Source organism: Cavia porcellus, unplaced genomic scaffold, assembly GCF_034190915.1.
Source record: "Cavia porcellus strain 051 isolate PalLab524CR breed Dunkin Hartley unplaced genomic scaffold, mCavPor4.1 scaffold_4, whole genome shotgun sequence".
NCBI classification, from domain to species: domain Eukaryota; kingdom Metazoa; phylum Chordata; class Mammalia; order Rodentia; family Caviidae; genus Cavia; species Cavia porcellus.
This window is the reverse complement of record NW_026947487.1, coordinates 23,815,270-23,838,769: the sequence shown is the minus strand read 5'-3', so window position 1 is coordinate 23,838,769 and position 23,500 is coordinate 23,815,270. Positions and strand designations below refer to the sequence as shown.

The window sequence follows — 23,500 nt, the reverse complement described above, 5'->3', positions numbered from 1 at the left end:
GAACTGCTGGTCTGAGTGGTAGGAGAAAGCTGCAGGAGCATCGTGGCTGCACAGCTTGCCCTGGGAGCTCCTCAGGGCAGGGTAGCCATGAAGGGTAGCCTGCTAGTGCGGAGCAGGCTGAAATGGCAAATGAGTTCCTGACCAACTTAGGACAGATTGTCTAGCCCAAAAGAGCCAGAGGCATCAATCAGTGCCTCGCTTGCAGGTCTGAACTCTGAATTCATTATAGACGTAAAAAAGCACCTCAACTTAAAAAAAAAAAAAAAAAAAAAAAAAAAAAAAGCAAGTAGAACACAAAATATGTAAATTTAAAGCCTGAATATAATCGGCAAAAAATGCTGCACCATTTTCTTGACCCTAATAAGCCTCTATGAATTTTTCAGTTCTATTTTATCTGGACTCATGTGGGACATGTGCTGTGGGGTTTAAGCCCTTGACTAAATAATATATGTCTTTGGTGTTGTGTATAGATTTCCTGCATTTTCCTGTGTTAACTCCCGGTGATCACTATAAAAATATTATAAATTCCATGTCCTGATCTGAACTGTTCTCTGTGTACAATCCAGTTCTCCAATCGAAACAAGAATTTATAGGGGGTGGGAGTTTAGCTCAGCGGCATAAGCACCTGCCTTGCAAGCAGGCGGTCGTGAGTTCGATCCCTGGTATGGCTAAAAATGAAAAAGACAAAAAAAAAAAAAAAAAAAAAAAAAGAAACAAGAATTTATGATAATCTTCCATACAACTTGTGTTGTGAAAAACTATCCAAAAAAACACTTTCAAGATCTTTATCCCATACCAGAGTATCAGACAGAGCAGAAAACAGAGTAAGAGACTTACCAGGTCACCTAAATGTGAGAGAAATTTTGAAAGTTTAAAGCTAACTAGCAGCCTAACATCATATCAGGACAAGATATACATATCCTGCCTACCATGCAGCTAAACTACCAAACCCAGTCAGCTTTGACTGTGTCAGCTGCTTTTCATAGCCTGACCCCGGCCAGCCTGACTGCAGCTGCAATGTCTGTGTTTGTCCATCTAAAAGTAGATCCTGTTTTCCAACCTATTTCAAGGACTTTCTACCCAGCGACAGACAAGGACTAAACCAACCCAATGAAAACCTACCATGCTTTCAAGCTTCTGTACTTCCTGCTTGCAAACCTATATAACTCAAACCCAAAACTGACTCAGGACTGGTGATTTGGAGCTGGTTCCCACCAGCCTGCTGGCACAATAAACACTTACTTTCCATCTCCTTGGTGCAGAGCATCTTTCTTTCATTTAGGTACTGTTTCTGTAACATGTTGAACAGTATCAAACTTCATGATTAAAACTAAATCATAAGGAAGAATATTTAGTTCATAATTTGCTTTCACAAGATTTTATATAAAATCTTATATAAAATTTTATATAAATCTTGTTATAAACTCAAAAATCTAAATGTGCTGTACTTATTATAAAATAACTTGTCCTTTTCCTGTAAAACTTGTGTAATTGCCAATGAAGTTGCAACCTTGTAACATACCCACCTCACTGGTTTCTGTAACTGCTTCTTCCGCCTTCCCAGTTCCTTTTATGGGAACAAACTGATCCTAAGACCCGACCCCAATCCCTCCCCTTGCAGCTTGTTACATTATAACTCCCTGCAGCCCCTGGCTCAGGCACACACTTTCCTAACTGCCTCAGGGACAAGTATCACCACTGAGCTCAGCTAATAAAGTGCTTTTTAAAATTTTTTGGAGTCCATCATTTTTCAGCCCACATGATTTGGGGCCTTGTCCCTCTGGGATCCCAACTTTTGCAGGTTTTACCCTCACCCTACTCTTCAGATGACATCAGGATCTTTTTGAACATGGCTTCCTTCTACTGGCAAGTATTTATTATTTTCATTTTGCTCGCAATCTTTCACCTTACTATGACTTGGGGGGTCAAGTTTTCAGGCTTACTCCCATTTGAGGTCATACGTCGCCAAATTAGGGTGGATTACCACCATTTGAAGGAGGAACCAGCCTCCTCTGTTGGGTGCACATTTGGGGAGTGCACAGTTTGGGGAGTCGAGTTTACAGACTTGCTCCGGGGCGAGACATCGCTGAGATCTTGTCTTAGTTCCCAAACACTTTCATCTTCCTGTTCTAGTCCTGATTCATCTGTTGCTGAGAGCCCTTATAATTTGAGACCGACCTAATTAATATGTAAGCCGTCTCCTAGAGGTTTTTTTAAAGCTGATTGATTTAACTAAATTAGATGATTTTTTTTGTGGGGCTATTTGGGTTACTCAATTGAAAAGCATGCTCTTCCTAGGCTAGACTGCAGCTAGCAAATTGGTTACATTCCTGGGACAGTTCTATGAGTAGGAAGCAGGAGAGTGGCCACCTGGTGGTTTTAACCAGCTCCTGGTTGCAGAACCTGCTCCAGTTGTTACAGCTTTTTGGATACTTCTTTGTCTTTGTGGCAGACTTCTGCCACCTTGTCTTTGTCTGTGAGGCAGACTTCTGCCACCTTGTCTTTGTCTGTGAGGCAGGCTTCTGCCATCTTGTCTTTGTCTGAGAGGCAGGCTTCTGCCACCTTGTCTTTGTCTGTGTGGCAAGCTTCTGTCATCTTTTGTCTGTGAGGCAGGCTTCTGCCATCTTGTCTTTGTTCGCTTCTCTGCACCCCTGGTCTCGCATGTCTACTATTACTTCCTCCCCTTTGTCACTCTTGCAACTCGTTCTTAATCAATTTAAGGGTTTTAGGGATCAAGCTGCCAGATAAGGAGATCCTGCCTAAAAGACTGAGAACTTTCTGTGAACTCGAATGGCCTTCTTTTGGTGCTGGGTGGCCTTCACAGGGAACCTTTAACCTCCAAGTCTCTCAACAGGTCTGTCAAGTCATTTTCGGACCCCCTCATAAGCCGGCCTTGCACCCTGATCAAATAGTCTAATGGTTAGGATTCAGCGCTCTCATTCATCAGCCAACTTGGGATGACTGCCAACAGTTCTTGAAGACTCTCTTCAGATCTGAGGAACTCGAGCAAATCTGCACTTTGCCATGCAGATCTGTCCTCGACACTAACAGGGAGCCCACTTCAGATCTAATGAGGCTCGATGCTGTTTTCCCTTTGACCTGTCCCAACCGGGACCCCAACACAGATGGAGGAAGGAGGCTCTCAAACCGTATCATCAGACTCTTCTTATGGTGCTCCAAGCTGCCGCCAGGAAGCCGACTAATCTATCAAAAGTAACTGAGATAAGACAATTGGCTTCTGAGTCTCTGTTGGCTTTCCTTGAGCGCCTCCTAGAGCTTAGAGCCCTATCGTATATATACACCGATAGACCCTACAGAGACACCAGAGAATAGACGAGCTATTAATATAGCATTCGTGTCTCAGTTGGCCCCGATATTAAATGAAAGTTGCAAAACTTAGAGGGTTTTGAAGGGATAATAATAGGTCAGTTCATAGAGATAGCCCAAAAGGTTTTGACAACAGGGAAAACCCACAAGAAAAAAAATTAACCAAGATCTTGGCTGTACTAGCAAAAGGACATAATGCAAAAAGGGAAAAGACCAACTAACAAAGACCCTGCTAGACAAGAATCAATGTGCATAATGCAAAGAATTGGGCCAGTGGAAAAAGGATTCCCCATATCAATATAAAATTTTATATAAAATCTGAAAAAGCATGAGATCTTTCTCACACTTTATAACAAGAATTTAAAAATTAACCAGGTTCCCAGTTTCTACCTAATCATTATCATAAGCTGGCCGTTTCTATTTGCTGGAATACATAAAATTTTCAATCAGTAATCACTCCTACAGGTGATCCTTGTTAGGTGCAATCAAAAAATTATTCTTGTCTCACGTCTTTCCTATATTGGTTTTTAAGAAATACAATGCAAACAAGACAGGGTCTTAATCATGCAAATATTTTAAGAGAATTCACAAAAGCTAATTAGAAGTTGTGATTGATTCCTCAACATTTATCCCATCGTCACCTCATGACCAGCGAAGACATAATTTGCTCTTCACAGATGGGACTCTGGTTGCCAGAATAGAATTACCCATTATTCAAAAGGGCAAATAATTCAAGTTTGTCTCATGAGTAGATTATTCTGCTGGAAGATTTTGAGAAGTCTTTCTCCATAGTGGAGAGGAACAGGAAGCCAATCTCTTTTCCAATATATAATATAAGGATGTGTAAAGCCCGTCAACCATCTTGCAACCATGATAGCAATTACTTCTAGGACTAGGCCAACACGGACGACTAACCGACCTCAAATAGGCTCTTTTGGTAACGTTATTGAACTACTGGATGAATCAACTTTTTTGAAGCCCTGTCAAGTAAGGAAGTAAACTTCTTTATAGTTACCGTTTAAGCACACAAATAAAGCTTCCCTAAGTGAATAGTACCTCTTTCTCCTGCCCTTCTACTCACTCCTCTATTTCCACTTATTTACCTGTAGACATTTCTAATAATATGTCAACTTCATAGGGTGTCCTTTCCAAAACAGAACACATCTTGTTTCTCAACAAAAATTAGTCTCTAAATTGCCCAGCCTTCGGAGATACTGTTTCACTTCTCTTTGGGTCCTGTCACACTAGTGATTCATGATTTCTGCCACAATCATCTGTTCCTTGTTAGTAGCCTCACCACCCCGGGTCAGAACCTTCTATCTTGTACTATTTGTTGCATCATGCATCTAGTATGGCATTATTCTGGGTACCAGTGATGTAGCAGTGAAATGATGGACAATCTCTACCCCCATGGAGCTTTCATTGCTCTGAGAGAAGACCCAAATAATTAGGAAATGACTACAACGATGTCCAACAATTACAGGGATAAAACTACCGGAAAGGGAGAAAGCCGCCTCAGGAAGTCAATACAGTTAGTCATGGAGAAATCATCTAACCAGATGAAATTTGACCAGAAGCCTAAATGGGAATGAGCCATGTACAACGGCCTTGGAAAGTGCTTTTGGAAACCATCCATTATCCCCATGACATTTTTAATCTGGTATTTGTAAAACTCTGGGGCCATGTTTTTCAAAGCACTTTTTAAATTAACACATGATGATTGTACATATTTGTAAGGTACAATGTATTAATTTGATATACCTATTTAGTATATAATGATCAAATCAGGATAATATTTGTCTCTCCTAGAAATATTATTTATTTGTGCTGGGAAACTTGAATTCCTTTCCTCTAGTTCTATAAAACATAACACAGACTGGGGCTAACGATTTAGCTCAGTGGCATAAGCACCTGCCTGGCAAGTGTGGATTCATGAATTCAATCTCTGATACTCACAAAAACCAAAAACAACAAAAAAAATATACAGATGTTCCTCCTTTAATGTTCTGTTTAGTGACTGTTCAGATTTATAACCGAGATACAGTGTTTGGACATAGGACCTGCCACTCAGTCTCATGATCCACCTTTCTTTTGTGCAGTTCTGTACACCTTGTTTATAGAGCCTTAATGCCTTTCCTGGACAATATTCCTTGTTTATACAATACTGTAACTTTTGCTGATTGTACCATACAATAGTTTTATGTTGTTATACATTACAGTTCTGCACATTGTTGTGCAAATAAAAGCAAAAGTCATCAAGTTGGAGTTTCTTTCGACCATTTTTTTGTTCTGAATATGTACTATAAATACTTCATACAATTCCTCATTTAGTGACAAATTTATTTGAATGCCTAGTTACAGGATCACAACTTTGCCCTTGAACAAGGAATGTCTGTAGTAAATTGTGAACTATAGTATTCTACTGTGCAATAGAACATGAAAACATTCCTCTTTTAGTAAGTACTGGGTCACATAATTACTACTTTCTGAACACATTTTAATTAAATTTTGAGATTATCAATTATCACTATTTCTGCTACAGAATTCACCAGAAAAAGGTACTGCAACAATCTAAGATAAAGCAAATCTTTAACCAAAGAACACTGTATACACCTTTTAAAAATACCATTCTTTATCACAAGGAAAAACTGGATTCTATTATCAGGACTGAACACATTATTAAACAGAGTGTAGCTAGTGACCTGCTTCTTCCTCTACCAAACAGGATATACTATGTAAAGTTTTGGTGGAAATACAAAGTAAGGAAAAACCACTGGCATGTGGAATTCAGCTCAGGAGTGGTATTTTGTTCTTTCTATATGCTTGATCTGTTAAGATTGTATCTGCCCTTAAAGATGTATTCAAACACAAACTCTACTGTAAAATCACTTCTATTCCCTTAGCATGTGGCTCCTGGATTCTCACGCATTGCACTTGTAGTCCAAGTTCCCTTTATCATGGATGAGGATTCTTTAATAGGTGCCTCTTTCATGTAATTCCTTTTAGGAATCATAACTAATTTTAGAATCCATGTTTTATAAAAAAAATCTAGATGTTGTTTTCTTGCCTTCTGTATGGATTTTACATGCTCAATCATGTACATGCTTGTGCCTTAGTAAGCCATCTGTACAGGAATTTCTGACTCATCCTGAACTGTAAATTTAAGGGGCAAAGCCTATATTTAGCTTGAAATATAGCAGTATGACATAGCCTTCATGAGTCAGCTTTTCATCACTGTAACGAAGTATCTGAAAAACAATTTAAAGTAAAAAAAAAAAGTTTATTTCGGCTCATAGTTTTGACCCATGGTCCACAGACTTCATTACTTTGGGTTGGCAGTGAACTAGAAGGTATCTCCAGTGACCTACTTCCTCCAACTAAGCCCCACCACCTACAGTATCTATCCCCTTCCAAAAATGCGATCAAAGTATGCAACATTTTCCATTGAGAAAGTTAGAGCCCTCATGCTCAATCATGTTCCAAAAACCCCACTTCTAACACCACTGCATTGGAGATCAAGCTTCCAATGCGTGAGCCTTTGGGGGCACAATTTTGATCCAAATCATCACACTGTACCTCAACTAGAAGCTACAGGGTGAGAATATCAGAACACAGCAAAGCAGACATGCCTCCTAGCAGACTAGTTCTCCCTCTGGAGCAGCCCCCGTGTACTCAACCATTTCTTTTCACAGTATTCGGGGTCACCCATTCCCCAGGAACTACACTGGTGGGGAAGGACAACTCACCAATACTGGCAAGTACAGTTCCTATTGCTGATTATTATAGGGACTGATATATACATTCCTAGGGATGGTTTTTCATATTGTCAGATCATATTTCTGGGAAAATAGATAAAGAGACAAAGAGAAAGAAAGAGAAAAGTCATCTTTTTAAAGGTTATGAAAACTGGATGAGGACCATCCACATGTAAAATCTACAAGTGAAGCTCCTTGAACGCCAATCAGCCAACACCATACCTTGCATATCTGGGAAAAGACACGTCACAGCTGTTTTCCCAAAGTCAATGCTTAGTCTTTTTACTGAATTTCTGGGAAGCATCTATCATAACCGGTTCCTCTTTCCTCAAAAATATCTTGATTTGGCTTCCAGAATACCAGAATCTTGGTTGTTTTCCTGCTTCGTAGACACTGTTTTACATCTCTAATATAATATACTGAAGGACTCAGGACTCGGTCCTTGGGCCACCTCTCCACTCTAGTTACATTTGGAATCTTGGTAATGCCTCTTGAATCTCAGCTTAGATTCCATTTATTCACCCATGACACTACATAATCACCTTCAGCCTTCATGCACTCCACTTTTGCCATTTTAGATAGCTAACAGAGCTGGGCATGGTGGTACATGCCCTGAAATATGAGCCACACGGAAGACTAAAACAGAATCACAAATTTAAGGCCAGCCTGGGCAATTTAGCAACCCTCTATATAAAAAATGTAAAGGAGGGATGTACAGCACATTCATGCCTTGAGTTCAGGAAAATGCTAGTAAGTCAGATTTGTTAGGACCAACAAAGCGGATCTTACATGCCTTTGATATAAATATACAACGTGTACTGCTTTGTGCTCCATGGCAGTCCCTCCACATCACCAATGCTCTTCCTCTTGCTTATAGACATCCTGGGCTCTGACTGACCACAGCATTATTGCACACTATCACATTATACAGTTAGCACTCAACAGCACAACTATGACAATGTCCAGCAGACAAATGAGCTACATCAGCAATCTGTTTATAGCTACAGATGTTCATAATGCAAGGTCTGTTCACATCTGTGAAAACTAGCAACTCAAATGTTTGTAAGGCAGAGGCTTACTATATTTTTAGATTTTTTGTTTGTTTGGTTCTTTTAAAGAGCAGCTATCTAACAGACCACATAATGTTTAAGAACCAAATTTCCACTTTTCTTGCCTCAATACTTCTGGCATTCCACCCACAACCAGCTCTAGTTCAGAAAACAGCAATTCTAGTTCTGGGTTTCCAAGCCAACATTTCAGTCAACTTTTGCTCTTTCTTTTCTCTTATGCTACATAAAATTCTGTCTGCCTTACCTTTAAAATACACACACTATACCTACCATATAATCTTCCCACCACTCCCTGTCTCCTCTGCTCATACCTTGTTGATGTGAACCCCAACTTTTGCCTGGACAGTTTCAACAGGCTCTGAGCTGGTTTCCCTTTTACCTTGGCCCTTTTGCAAGTCATTGTGCACACAGAAGTCTGCAGAGCTTTTAATATATAAGCCAGCCCATTTTGCTGCTCTGCTTGAAGCCCTCTGATATTTTCCTATCCCTTTCACAAAGACAGTATTTACAGTGGCCTGCAGAACCGTGTCCTTCCTCCTCACATCCATAATCCTTACGCCTTCACTCCCCATCACACATGCTTGCTTCATAAAAACACCAATCGCCTCAAGACTGTGCCACTTGCTGGGGAATGCTCTTCTTCAAATATCCATGTGGTTTTCTCCCTATTTCTTTAGACTTTGACTCAACTGCTGAAGAAGTTGTCCCCTGACCACTGTCAAACTTGTATCCTCAGCACTCTTGGATTCTTCTGATGATGACTGTTTACTGTCCACTGTACATATCACCACTTGCATGTTGTGTCTTCATGTACTGCTTTACCACTTCCTTTCAGTAGAAACAGGAACTTGATCTGAGCCAAAACATTGAACTTATTCATTGTTGTATTCATAGTACCTGAAGCAGTGCCTGATACATAAAGTTTGAATGACAGATTTAAAAGAATGAGCAGATTTCTCTGTTCTTAGATCACGTAACAAATACAAAGGTACTATAGAACTGACATCCTAGAAGAAAATAGCACTTAACAATTTACAATGAAGTTTTCATCACGAAAGCACAACAGTGTGAGGGGAAAAAGTCATTATAGCGGAGAAGAATGAATAGGATAAGAAAACACAAATGGCTTACTTGAAAAGGAGTAATGGCAAAAAAAAATGTTAAACAAGAACACTAAAGCAAAATTAAAGTATGAATTAGGGGCAGAACCATGCAGAATTAACAAGGAAGAAAATATAACTGACTTATTCAATTGCTGCATATTGAGGGCTACTACATGTCAGGTGAAAAACAAGGAAGCAGAAAAAAGTTCATTTCTGTGAAAATGTAGTGAGATGAACAAGCCCAAGTGTTGCTTGTGGGAGTCGAAGCTGATAGATAGCATGCTTCTGGAAACCACTTTGGCAATATAAATCAGGAAAGCCTTAAAATGCAAAACATCAAGCTAATAACCTCACATCTACAAAAATAAAAGAAATGGAGATGTAACAATACTGAGCCCACACAATTTATATTAGAAATATATTTATAATTATGTATCCCAAATTGTTAAATTTTAAAAACTGAAATGTACACAGTGGTGATATTATTAACTGTCAGGAGAGCCAAAAAAATGAAACACTATTTAATTATTTAAAAAATACATAGAGGGCTGGGGGTATACTTCAAGAGTAGGGTGCTTGCTCAAAACCCTGAGTTCAACCACCAGCATAAAGGGAAAGGAAGATTTTCAGAACATGGAAAAATGTGTTAACTCAGTGTTAGGAGTGTAAGGAAGCAAGATAAAAGTCTACATGCAGAATGAGTTCAAACACAAGGGATCTATGATATGGGACGTTTGGTAAATTTTACTCAATAAATAAGTATGACCAATAATATAAAGAATAAGTGCTCAACAAAAATTGAAACTGGAACTAAAAATTTAATTTTCTCTCATATTAATACTTCATAACTACATACTTTAAACCTGTTTTGATACAGTTCTACTTTCCTATGATTATGTATTTCATTTACATTATTTTAAAGGATTCAAGCAAGGTTATATATTGGTTTAAAGCATGCTAAAATTTTTAGTCCTGCATTTCCATTCTAGATTTTAAAACACCATGATTTCCTTCTCTGTAGATTTTCTAAACTCTCTGGGGTAACAAAAATGAATGTAAAGATTTCATTGAAATGATTCAACCATTTATTATCAAACTTCTTACCATACAAATGTTTTGTATTCAAAGATATAACTTCATTAAAATAATAACAAAGTTCCTTATTAACACCTTCCATCAAGACAGTAGTAATTGTTTCACAGGTGCACGCATGCCAAAATTTGTCAAACTGTACACTTTGAAGATGTGTGGTTTATTATATACCAGTGCTATTTTGGTAGACCTGCTAAATCTAGAATGCTCATGTATTTTAATATGATTAAAAGGCCAAAACAAAAGACATATATGAGTAAAAAAGAACCACTCTTTAAATGCAGCAGCAAGTTTATTTACAAATGTAGCTGAACAGAAAAGCTCATCAGTTTCTGGAGAAAACTTCTGATATATAAACCATGGTTATTTTCCATTAATGAAAACAAGCAATTTCTACTGAGAATTACTTAGCAACAGTTCTGATGAAGAAAACAAAGCTCCCATCATCAAGCAAATAAATGTTACATAAGCTAATTTTTTTCAACATATTACATAGATGGAAAGGATTCAGAAAGCAAATTTAGAGGTGGATTTAAATGAAAACTTTCATATGCTTCTGTGTTAACTTAGTATACATTACAATAAACAGATAGATGCTTATATTAACTATTCCAAATAATGTTTAAGAACTTTAAAAAAGTAAAATAAAATGCCCTTCTCAAAACACCACTAAATAGTCAAATTAGATCATTATCCACCTCAAAAATATTTTTAAATTCTTTTTCTCTTGTGCTTTTCAGATGCTAAATTCAGTAAATGAATACTGCACTTTTCCCCACACATAATTTCTTTCTTATAAATAAACAACAAAACACAGACTCTACCAAGACTACAATGTTCCCAGATAGTCTAATGAAGCCCCTCAAAAGTTATTCTCTAAAAAAAAACAGAGCAAAAAAGACATACAACATATATTTATAGATCTATATCAGCAGCAACCACCTCTTCTTTTATCTGCAACAGTGCTTTCTCATGGAGCCTTACATCACATGGCGGTTGGCCGTCCAGCTGATCAGGCAAGGAGAGAAGAGAGAAAAATGTTTAGATTCACAAACACATGAATATTGCCACTTGGGATACATAGCAGTCATCACTCAGAGAGCAGCACAGTGAGGTAGAAAGAGTTACCTGTCACTCAGTCTAAGGAAAAAGCTAAGCAAACAGCCGCCTCTGGGCTCTAGAATTACTTTTAAATGGGGTAAAACTAACTGCTAATACAGAAAGAAATTATACCTAACTCTCTCTTATTTGCATTGAAGGAGAGACAAGGCATGGGCAATTTTACAATAATGATTCCAAAAATCAATTATATTTGGCTTTGGAACAAAGAGAAAAGTGCACACACATACACACACTCTCTGTCCATGCCCAGCCTTGATATTCTCCAGCCTCAGCGCCAGCGTCTAGTGAAGACCTGAACAGCTGGAAAGGAAGCTCAGAGCTGCCAGCAGATAAGAGAGAGCTGGCAGGATTTAAGCCATTTCCAAACCACTCTTCATATAAAGGACCATACAAATACCTCAGAGTTCAAAAGCAAATGGTTTTGCTGATACCACTTGTACCACCCTTTTGCAATAAGGAAGAAACATGTTACCAGCATCAAGGTTCAAAATACACGCAACAGTAATGGTTCTCTTGCTGTAGCTATAAACAATATACAAACTAATTATGCTGTCCTACATTTTATAACACATAAACACATGCTGAATACAAAGTAGCATTTGAAATTTTTAAAACTCAAGTTTTGCCAAAAGATGATATTGGAATGTTATATAATCAGAATTAAGGCTTCCTTTGTGAAAATACTGTGTATCGATATATGATCACACATCAACACTTAACATAGTGAATTATTTATTACTTTAAATGATCATTTTCAAAGTTTGTATATTCTAAATCACATAATCAAAGTCTGTTAAGTAAAAGAAATAAGCTGATGATGACAGACCAATCCTTAATCAAGAAGCAGATTACAATCTGTGAAGATGATTTGTTTAACTGTTTTGGTTCAATTATGTTATCTTGAGAGAGCAGAGCTTTTTCCAGACCCCACACAGACTACAGGAGACACTGTTCCAACTTTCAGATTTGGGCTCCTTTTCAGTTCCTCGACCCCGCACCCCACTCTTGTGTGGCAAACTCTGACACAGAACCATCCGCTACACACTCTCTTTGAAGGGGCAGACTAAGATCCTGAAGCCCAGAAATGCTATGGCAGTGAACCTGGTGGGGAGGTGGCTGCTGGCTCAGGGAAATGCAGGGGAGCTCGCGGTCTCTTTAAAAGACAAGAAATTTTCTCTCTGATTTGCTCTCTTACATTTGAATCTGAGATAGCAGTTGTTGCAGTACAGTTGGTGGTTTCTGATTCTGACTTCGGCTCCTGCGGAAGAGCCTCCGAGGTCACACTCACAGGACACACACTAGGGGACAAAAAAGAACACCCACAATCAGTAAGCTCAAGAAAGTTCAGAATGTAGCCTCTGAGTTCTCAGATACATTTCAGCAACAAGAACAACAACAACAAAAAGCCAAGAGTTGATTAGTAGATTAAAATCAAGCCTGCCAGAGAAGACATTAAAGCATTCATAATGCCAATTTTAAGAGCCAAGATGATCAATCTAAATATACCCTCCAAAGCAGAAGTAATTTGCTGATTGGCTTAAAAAATTTTAGTCTTCATGCACCCTCATGGAAGCAGAGGTCACCACATGAAAGGACTGGTTAAGGTGAATGGAGTTCATGTTTCTGGTGCTCAATTCTGCAGTGGGCCATGCCCAGTGTTCCTGTGGTACCAGCTTGGTGAAGTGTTCCCATGGGGAGCCTCTCTTCAGTGCTGGGAATTTTAGTCCCATCTGCTCAAACACTAATTATTTTGACTCATTCTGCTTTCCCTAGGAACAGCCCAAGCCAGCACAGTGCATGCTTAAACAAGCTGTGGTCTGTAGATTCCACAATCAACAAATGGGACCTTGCTTCTGGCCCAATGCATGTTCAAGAACCAACGGACATCTCTCGAGAAATAAGTACTGGAAACCAAGCAGTTAGAACAGCCTTAGTTCTCTGCTATATACAAAATCCTATTGGGCCTAACTAGGCTGTTCAATTGTGAAAATATTTACAGTGGTTTTTCCTTACATAGTCACTCTAGTCAAAGCTAGGCTTTTAGACACTGTGGTAATTACATATCCCTATGCCATCAGTAACACTGGCAAATTGCATTTTAAGTATGCCTGTGGCAACACATTAGAGAAAACAATTTATGCACTGTAAATGTTATAGAATGCTACCAGATTAGAAACAGGAAATGCATAGTGTTCTCAGATTTACTTTTTATAACAAGGTTCAAGTTTCTAGAACTGAGTAGTAGCAAGTGTGTGAATCCAATGCAGCACAGACTGACAAACACAGCACCTAGCTTGTTAATGGCACGACCACACCCAGCGGCTCCAAGAAGCCATGCGCGCTCCAAGCAAAGCTTTGCAGGCCTGCGGGTTTTTTGTTGCAGTCTCACCTTAAAACATTGTAAATGATAACAAAGACCCAGGGACTCGATGATCATGGCAGCTCCTTTGCCCAGAATGTTATTACAGTAGGAGCACACGCGCTTCCCACTGACTGACCTAGATGCAGAACAAGAACGGAATGGAGGCTTTCACCTGTGCAGTGCAAGGCTTGCGTGTAAAGTCACTCTGGATTAACATCAATAATGGTAATTCAAAACAGGCCCTGAGAACTAGAGGATAAAACTGTTCACACTCACCTAAAGCATGCCCTGACTTTACTGTAAGCTTGGTCAATATGCACAGCAGCTTTGGGACCCTTGATGCCTATCTACCTTAATAAACAGCCTGAGTGTAAATTAGTCCATTTGGAACTTGATGATACCATCTTCCTTAGGTCCACCTACTCAGCAGTCCATCTCCTCACCTCTGATCCACTGCAGCCTCTAGCCAGATAAACACACCAGAGCACTCAACTCCTGTCATATTATGCTATCTCCCTTGCTAAGAACTGTCCTAACTTCCTTTTAGACCTGTTGTGAGTCGACCATTACATGCTTCTCACTTTACTTTGTACCTTTTTATTTGCCCAATTTTCTAGTGAAACAGCGGTGTCAGTCCTTCCTGAACTGTGCTTCTTGGTTTCTACAATTGATTCTGCTGAGAATGAAATGGGACCTATCAGACGCCAAAAATAGGGGAGGGAACATCTACTTCGCTTTTGGATGTAGGTCTCACCTCTCCTGGTGCTAAGGTGCTTTTTCACTACCCTCACATTCCTGCAGCATTTGGACAGCAAGGCATGGCTACCAAGTGTCTGATGTCTCAACAGTTTTATAGAGACTGATAAGTGTAATATTCTTTTGGCTATAAAATGTTTTCTTCTACATTCTCTTATTTGATAGCAAAAAAAAAAATCTAACCCCAGTGTATTTCAACTTATAAATATTTCATTTGTGATGAAAAGTAGTATACATGTCAGTAGAACAGAAGCACTAATATGTATACATAGGCAAAGTTCAAAAGATCCGTGGAGAAACTTCAGATCTAACACAATCCACACTGACATCTGTGCTCTACTTCCTAGCACAAAGCAAGAGCTCATCAAGGGGCTGTCTCTTACACACTTCCCATTCCACGGAACCTACACAATTAGGCTCATGCAGCCTGGACATGGTGTGGCGAACTAGGAAACAGGTAGTAAGCAAGAGTTCTGGCAACCAAAACCCCCAAAGCAACACCTAATCTATTTAGTAATTTAATAATTTTCTTTTAAATGCATCTTGTTAAAAGCTCCCCAGACTATGGAGCTTGATTACAGTGTTCTTTTTCTTTCAGCTCCTACAAAATGTGTTTGTGTGTGTGACAGTGTCATGGAAAATAATCAAACATTTTGTAATATCACTTCTGCTCAGAAATGTGAAAAGTACTCATGAGCTGCTTTGTATTTTTGTGATTCCACATAAAAGTCTTCATATTCCTCTTCCACCCAGAACACAGACAAACTGGATCCTGGCAATAAGCAAACATTTTAAAGGTCTCAGATGGGTTTGCGAGACAAATCTATAGTACCTATGAAGATACTAAGAAAGATTTCTCAATTGAGTTGATGAAAGAACTCACTCTGATACACTGAGAAGGGCTCATATTTCTTTATAAGAATGCTGGCACAAGCCTGGGGATATTTTAAATGAGAAAGGCCCCTGAAACCAAGAGAGGAAAACGGGAAACACAAGGCCTCACCTGCTGCGGAGCTGAGAGCTGGACTGTGAAGTAGAAATGGAATGGCTGGGCAGGGTGGCAGAGCGGGTAGTGGCCGTGCCAGAAGGGGCAGCCGTCTTCACTGACCCAGAAGGAGGAGCCACACTGGAGGACGGGTTCCGCATGTAGGCCCGGTTTGATGTGGACAGGAACTGAGGAGATGAGCGACTAAAGTCTTGAACGGAGGAAGAAGCGTAGACTCCCGAAGACTGATTGAGCCAAGGGGATTGTCTCCAAGAACAGGAGCGCGGGGAGTCCAGGTTATCTAGAGACTCTCCTCTGAAACACAAAAGCACTCATCAAGAGCGCATCAGAAGCTCAGTTTGAAATCTACCCAGCACCTCATGACATCTGTGAAAAGAGCTGTCTTGTGCATTTCACAGCAGGTATCTAAGAAGTCCAGTTACATATAAAACTACTTTTAGTAAACTGTGTGTCATCGTCAGAGGCATTTTCACTTTGATAGGTCTTCACTTTTATTTATCTGGTGCTTAGGCAAAAGAATAAGTACCAACAAAAGGGTAAAGGAAATTTAGAAGGAAAATACTTTTAAATAAAGGCTAAGATTAAAGAGATAGGCACTTACCTTTTACATCTTTAACGGATATATAAATCTGAAGATCTTTCAAAATTCAACCAAAAACTACATATGAAGCACTTAAACATGATTAGGCTTTCGGCTAGACACTGTAACTATGGTTTTAAACTTAATTTTCATAACACTTATACAAGATGTCTTTTTAATCTCATCGACGCTAAGTCATCTACAATAAAAGCCAGTCAGTGGCTTTCAAGCCACCATCATCCTGATCCTAAAGCAACCAGGCCATGGCTCCCGTGAGGCTCTCATTCATTCACCTCCCAAGCTCTAACTTCCAGCAACTGCTGAGTGCCTGCATCATAACAAGTATTCACCAGCCATTTTCCTCAAATTCAGTGCACACTGAAAATATGATCTAGCTTACACACTGACTTATATGCACCTTTTAGAAAGTTTTTCTTAAAGTTGTATACTTATACTATTAGTGACTTACAAAAATTAACCCCAAACTAGGAGGGTTTTTCCTACTTGGTCAAATTTTTTGTTATTTCTCTTAAGATATTTTCTTATGCCAATTTTAAAATGGTTTGTTTTTACTTTAACATTAGAAAAGTAATATATCAACCTATGGAAAAAAAATAAGCAGTACTGAAGGATATTTGAGGGAAGGCAAGGGTACTTTCTCCCTTGTTTACCGTAACTACCCATAAATTTCTTATCATCCCAATTCCTAACAGTAACCACTGTTAGCTGTGGATCCTTCTAGACCTTTATCACCTATGCAAGCAAATATCTGCATATACATATAGATTTACAAAGTTCAGGCATGTTTATATACCTATAGAGTATGCTTGTGTGCTGAACCACCTATCAAATAGGACTGTGGTATGACACAGTTTTCAATACCTCATATCCACTTAATTATCTCAGACCAACTTTATGCCTTTTCATATGATGGTCTGTACCTTGGAGCCCACATGAGCCAGGCGTCTATGTCCATTACCCTCTGCACTCCCCTCCCACTTACTCTGAGTTTGACCTGTGACTGACTTGGCCAGTGTGACATCAGCTAATGTGATGCACTCGAGTATGATAAACACAGGCCAGGGGCTCTCCTTCTACAAGACTCCCTCTGAATCAGGGCCATGCCCTGAGGTGGCCCGCACAGATATATAGGGAGGCCCACAGGAAAAGAGGTTCCTAGTCAAGAATTCTGGCTGGCTCTCAACAGAACCTCTAGAAGGAGGGCAGGAAATCCCAGCTCCTTACCAAGGTATGTACAGCTTTCAAACTAAGAATTATTTTCTTTTTCATTTTTTAAAAAAAGTCTTACTTACATATTCCACTCTGTTCTTGAACTCCCTATGTAGCCTAGGTTGGCCTCAAACTCTCAGTGATATTTCTGCCTTCCTGAGGGCCAGGATTATAGGTATGCATCACCATAACCAGCTACATTTAACTTTTGTTTCTCTTTCCTATAAATTTCCCATTTGTGTCACATGTCTTTTTTTGTGAAGTTGTTACGGTTCATTTGTTGATTTTTTTTAAAAAACATTATTCGTATATTGAGAAAATTAACTCTTTGTTCATAGAGCGCTATAAAAAACTTTTCTTGGTTAAGTAAAGAAGTATCTACATAATCTGCTTACAAGATATATCTTTTTAAATGTTCACCTATTCATCTCAGATTTACATTGTTATAATTTACCTTCTCAAAGGTAAATTCACACTTTGTGAAACCCCTTACAAAGACAACAATGTAACCATTATCTCCTTATAGACATAAGCAGTTTTCCTTTTTAATTCAACAGCCTTTTTAAATAATCAGAATCCCACTTCAGAGTTTTAAAGCAAGACTATTAACTATGTGATCCTGCCCAATTGTCTTCCCTGCTAAAGCTAAAGTTTCTCTTCATATAGAAATACAGTTACCATTTCTACCTTAAACCATTTCCCCCACATTAAATGAGATGATATAGACAAATTAAGATTCATGTTTGGCACAAATAGTGCTAATTTTGTTTTTGACTTGTCTTACTTGCATCAAATACCCAAAAAAAGAATAAATCATGATGCTATCTTTGCATGTTCATGAATTAAATATAGGTCCCATAGTGAAGACAAAGTAATTCCTAAACTGCCTCTCACCTTCTCATAATTCCAGGCAGAGAGATAGGCTCTTTATTCACACTGGAACTGCGCTGCCGGATCCAGCTGCTGTCAGTGTGAAGAGATGTTCTCTTCCTCATCTCCTGAAGGATTTGCTGTCTCTCTAGCTCTGCTCCTGAGGGACCTTGATCTTTTTTGGAGATCCTATGTGAAAAGGTCGTGTTCTCTATTCGGTCTAAGTATCTGTTGCTTTCTAAATCAAAAACACATCAAAAGCATCAGGATTAGTAAAGAAATGATAGTAAATAACCTCCAAAAATAGGGCAGCCTACCAGTGACACATTGCACACGTGCTAACATTATCAACTTCCCGTGAGGTATCTGCATGAGAAGATACTGTCTCCTCTTACTGCTGGAAATGCTAGCTCCACAGCCAGAGGTACACCGCAGAGCCCTCAGGAGAATCACAACATAGCCCAACAAGGAAACAATCAGTATGGGTTTCAGCAACACTCAGTTGCAAAATGCTTATCCTGATATATTTCCTTTCCATGTTCCTTCCCTCCTTAAACTAATCAGGCACACACTTCCTGAATGCTTGCTGGGAAAACACTACAAGAACACAGCAGAAGTTCTTTTTAAAAATTTACACTCCCCCTGGGGAGACAGACATGGCCTGTTTGCGGTCCAAGTCACAGACTAGATCATGTTCAAGGTGTAGCAATGTGGGAGCTGAATATATATATAGGCATACTTACTCACTGAACAGGAAAAACAGCTAAGTAATCCAAATGATAGTCTATGAGTATCATCATACTTGTTTCTGCTCTAAGAAACTTGCAGAACTGTAATTTGGATGTTGAACTTATCCCAAGAACTTTGTCCCCTGAATTTGTTGATTAATTTCTGATTTGGGTAAAACAACTACAACTTTAAAGAATCATCTATGTCTCAATGTGGGTTAGGAAATTTTATCTAAGGAAACTTATTCTTTCAGAATTTATGATTTATCTAACCCCATCTGCCAGTAAGTGATGAACAGGGTCACCAAAGATTTCTTACACAGACTGTATTTAACATAGTTTATCAATGTAGTTCAATATTACATGAAACATTTGCTATTTTTAAAGTACTTTATTGGCATAACCAAGTTATTTCCTCAAGCATTTAATAATTTCCACTACCTTTTATTCAAAAACTTGTAATTCATTAATGCAAGGAAGAACAAACACACACACACACACACACACACACACACACACACACACACACACAGTAATCAGACTGGACACAAACCAGGACTATGAGCCAGAACATTCCAGAGAATCACACTGCCTGTTCTAACAGGTCATACAAATGCAATCGCTGCAGGTTAAAAATATTTAATAGAAGACTGAAGTACTTAAGCCATAATTTTAATAGAGGCAAGGGGTAAACTCAGGCAATAAGGAATTGAAAAATCAAACAGGGAAAATGTCCAATGACTGGAAGAATGACTGATAAATTGTGAATTTAGAAAGAAGTCAATTTGATTACAGTTAAGACTTCTGAGAGATAAAAAGGGGGGGAAAAAAGCTGGAAAGTCAATGTAGGACAAAGAAATAGAAGACTTTACTTGTCCAAGGAAAGAAGTAATGGAAAAAAAACATAAATCCTAATGGTACATGAAAATTCTGCAAGCTTCAATGAGGTTACCAGCGAGTTGCCACCAGACCATTTCAGCCAATAGACATGCTCTGTTTGCTCACAGAGGATTAGCAATATTTTATAATTCCTTGTCAGTGATTTAAAGACAACACACAGAAAAACAGATTGTGCTTTTTTACTTTTTCACTTCTCTTACAATAGGAACAAGTGGCTATTAGAGGTTTGCATTCACCTATGGGTCAGTGACAAGCTGGCACTGGGGAGAGCGCGCCCACCTCAATGTCTGCCTGGACCTTCATTCACTTACATAAGTGACCAGCAGCCTGCAGTACAAACCCTTACATTACACTGACTGCTGAGAGATTTTTCCTTAGATATGTAATTTCACTACATGTATTCATCAGAAACATACAACTAACAGTATCAGCTTCCTAACTGTTTTTCTGAGGTTAGTAAAATCATTATCACATTGGGTTGTTGACATTTTGGCATGTAAATGTACTACTCTATGCAGTTTTTAAGTCCCCAGGTATATTACAGAAGTATCTTCTGTCCCATTTCTTTGGTGCAAGATGAAATCTACTATGCAAAACTGTATCAACATTACTTTCCAAAATTCCCACATAGCTCATTAACTATTTAAAAACCATTTTAACCATCCTGTATACGCTCCATTATAAATAAAGCCAAAATAAACATAAAATAGTTATTTCATTACACTAAAAACAGTATTTTAATGTTAGCTAATTAATCTAAATATCTTACTCTTAAAATACTAATCACAGTGTATGATTACAGAAATAAGCAATTGTGCTGAAGAAGTTTTTAAAAAATCACATTTACCATTTTTATTTGTGGGGTAATCATCCAGTTCAGTAGTAGATCTGGATTTATTCCTAAAACACAAATCATAATATATTAAGTACATTTCATTAAGAATATCTAGTTCATATTTATGAAACAAAAACAGTAAAAAGATCATTTTAAAGCAGTTGATTTATTTCCTATGCCTTTTGGGACCTATATGTATTTTTAAACCAAGGAATTTTTCATATTGTATAAACTATCAGAAAATAGAATAAGAGATGCTGGAAATGGACAGAAACATGTGACAATAGTGCCCTAGCATCTATAACTAAGATAACTAGATTTTGTCAGTGCTCATCTGGGCCCAGATCTCAGTTTTATACAGGTATATAGAGCATCTGCCACCAGGTCACCCAAAAGCAGACTGTGCTGCTCCTGCCATACCATCCCAGCATCATGATGTTGACTTCTTGGGTATTAAGGCACCATTGTTTACTCTGTACAGCAATCTTCCAAGTGCAATCCCAGTATTCCAAATAGGCATTAAAGCATAATGCACAATCAACTTCTGAACATGCCTAACTTTAGGTCTATAAATCAACACATGTTGATCTCATTCCTAGACACACAGAGTTTCAAAAATAGTAATATACAATAGTATACAAATACTCATACATATGTATGCAATATACATATACAATGCAATAAGCTACAACATAGGTGTGCCACAACTGGCCAACAACTACATTTGTGTATAAGTTTACTTCTAAGGAATAAAACACTCATTGAATGATCTCTGTCTACACTTCTCAGTGCCTCCAGGGCATGCTTTAATGGCACTCCCTAGACATATTTCCTGTTTTCCAGGATTCCTAAGTTTCCTTTTCCTGCATTTTAATTATTCAGTTCCATAACATTATTTAATTCTATAAAATTATTCAGTTCCACACAGATTTTTAAACATAAACAGATTCATAGTTTTAAGGGAAAGATAAACATCTTACTGATACAGTTACTCAGAGATGTTCATTACAAATAAGGTCATCTATCACTAGATGTTGTTCTAGTTATAGTCAGCTCACTCCTAGTTAGTTCCTTCCTTTTCCCTATCTAGTCTTATACCATCATAGTCATCTTGATTGCCTAGAGATGCAATTCTTTACAACTACTGAAGAAAACAGAAGTTCCTAAAGAAGAATTTCATCTCTATAAACACATGCAACTGGTTCTGGTTTGGATATTTATAAATAAACTCTGTTCAAAAATCCTAAGTAATTACAAAATTGCAAAGCATTGTAAGAATTATCTAAAACATTAAAAGTTAATTCTTTAGGAAATTCTAAAACACATACGATCATTTTGATATATGAAATCCTATTATCATTCCCCAAAACTGACCAGTGGTTCCAATTAAAACTATCTAAGAGTAAAAGAAAGTTCACAGCTCTCATTTCAGACATTTTCTCATTACTTTTTTTTTTTTAATTGGTACCAGGGATCGAACTCATGACTGCCTGCTTGCAAGGCAGGCGCTTATGCCACTGAGCTAAATCCCCAGTCCCTCTCATAACTTTTTAAATAATATTCAACAACTGCTCATGATGTGTTACATGCAACAGCTTTGCCCATTTTTCTCGCTATGTCTCTTTTCCCATAAGGAGATAGAATTTTGTCTTCTCTGTGAACTTCACTTGGTCTTGTAGCTTCACTTTGGACAATAATTTAGACCTCAAGTGTCTCCCCAGCTCTGTCTCTTTTAACTTCCTTTCCTACCCATCCATACATGATGTTGGGTAGGAATCATGTATAGAGCCCTTGCTTGCCAAATGCCAAAAGACCCATAACCCACTTTAGTTTCTCTCCTTGTCCCCACTGCTAACCAGCTAGTCCTCAGAAGCAGATGCCTAGTTAAATGTCTAGTTAGCAGGTGTGTGTCAACTCATTCAACTAAATAAAAGAACCACCAAGCAAGCTCAACTCAGAAAGCTGATCAACAAAATCATGAGCTGAGTCACTAAGTTTAGAGGTTACTGTTAGTCAGCAAAAGCTGACTAAAAGAATGATCAACTAGCAGGTTCTCCATGTATCCCACAAAAGATAAAAGGCTAAAGAACCTCCTTAGGTCATCAAGAAAGGCCTGGAAACAATCACCTAAAGTTTATTACTATCAACCAAGTAAAAGGAAATACTCTACACACCTGTCATTAGGAAGCAAACCTGAAGATCCTTCTTCCTCTCTCTTTGGTATATCATAGGAATCAACAGGCCTAAAATGTGGGGGGAAATTTATAGTCAAATGTTAAACTTTAAAATCTCCCCTGATTAAGAAAAGGGTACCAGCATAAGGTTGTTTTTATTTCTTTATGCACTGTAGGTTAAAAAAGTAAATATACTGAAGTATTTCAATCAATACTGTAGAAAACAGACCTCCTACTGCCAACAGACATTTGTTACTCTGATATGCACGAGTTTATACTGCGCATGCAGTACAGTCCAGCATTGGCCCCCAACTATGTTACAGAAGTAAGGTCATCTGCTGACCTCATAGCACTTACATTTTACTAGGGCAGGCAGGCTGATAGAAAAACACATAAAAGTAATATATGGCAGAGTTAGGGCATAGCAACAGAAAGGGTGGGGAAGAGGCACGCATTTTAAATAGGGTAATCTAGAAAGTCTCACAGGATGATATATGAGCACAGATTTGAATAAAATGAATATGCCTTTTACTTCTTGCAAAAGGAAAATTTTTTTTCAGGATGAAAAAAACAAGAAAAAAAAATGCAAA

The 23,500-nt window shown here is 38.3% G+C and overlaps 1 protein-coding gene across 17 annotated transcripts in view; it reads right to left on the bottom strand.

Moving 5' to 3' along the window:
• Positions 1-10,620: 10,620 nt before the first annotated feature.
• Lmo7 (LIM domain 7) overlaps positions 10,621-23,500 on the bottom strand; it is a 192,354-nt gene continuing 179,474 nt past the window's right edge. For 14 of the 17 annotated variants that reach the window (XM_063246861.1, XM_063246863.1, XM_063246857.1 and 11 more), the window contains 7 exons: positions 22,911-22,979; positions 20,749-20,801; positions 18,298-18,511; positions 15,591-15,887; positions 13,859-13,967; positions 12,665-12,767; positions 10,621-11,355 (listed from right to left, as the gene is read on the bottom strand). In XM_063246861.1, coding sequence (XP_063102931.1) covers positions 11,333-11,355; positions 12,665-12,767; positions 13,859-13,967; positions 15,591-15,887; positions 18,298-18,511; positions 20,749-20,801; positions 22,911-22,979 — 868 coding nt within the window. In that variant the 3' untranslated portion in view covers positions 10,621-11,332. The remainder of the gene's footprint in view (positions 11,356-12,664; positions 12,768-13,858; positions 13,968-15,590; positions 15,888-18,297; positions 18,512-20,748; positions 20,802-22,910; positions 22,980-23,500) is intronic. The other 3 variants (XM_063246858.1, XM_063246862.1, XM_063246866.1) reach the window with 1 other exon arrangement.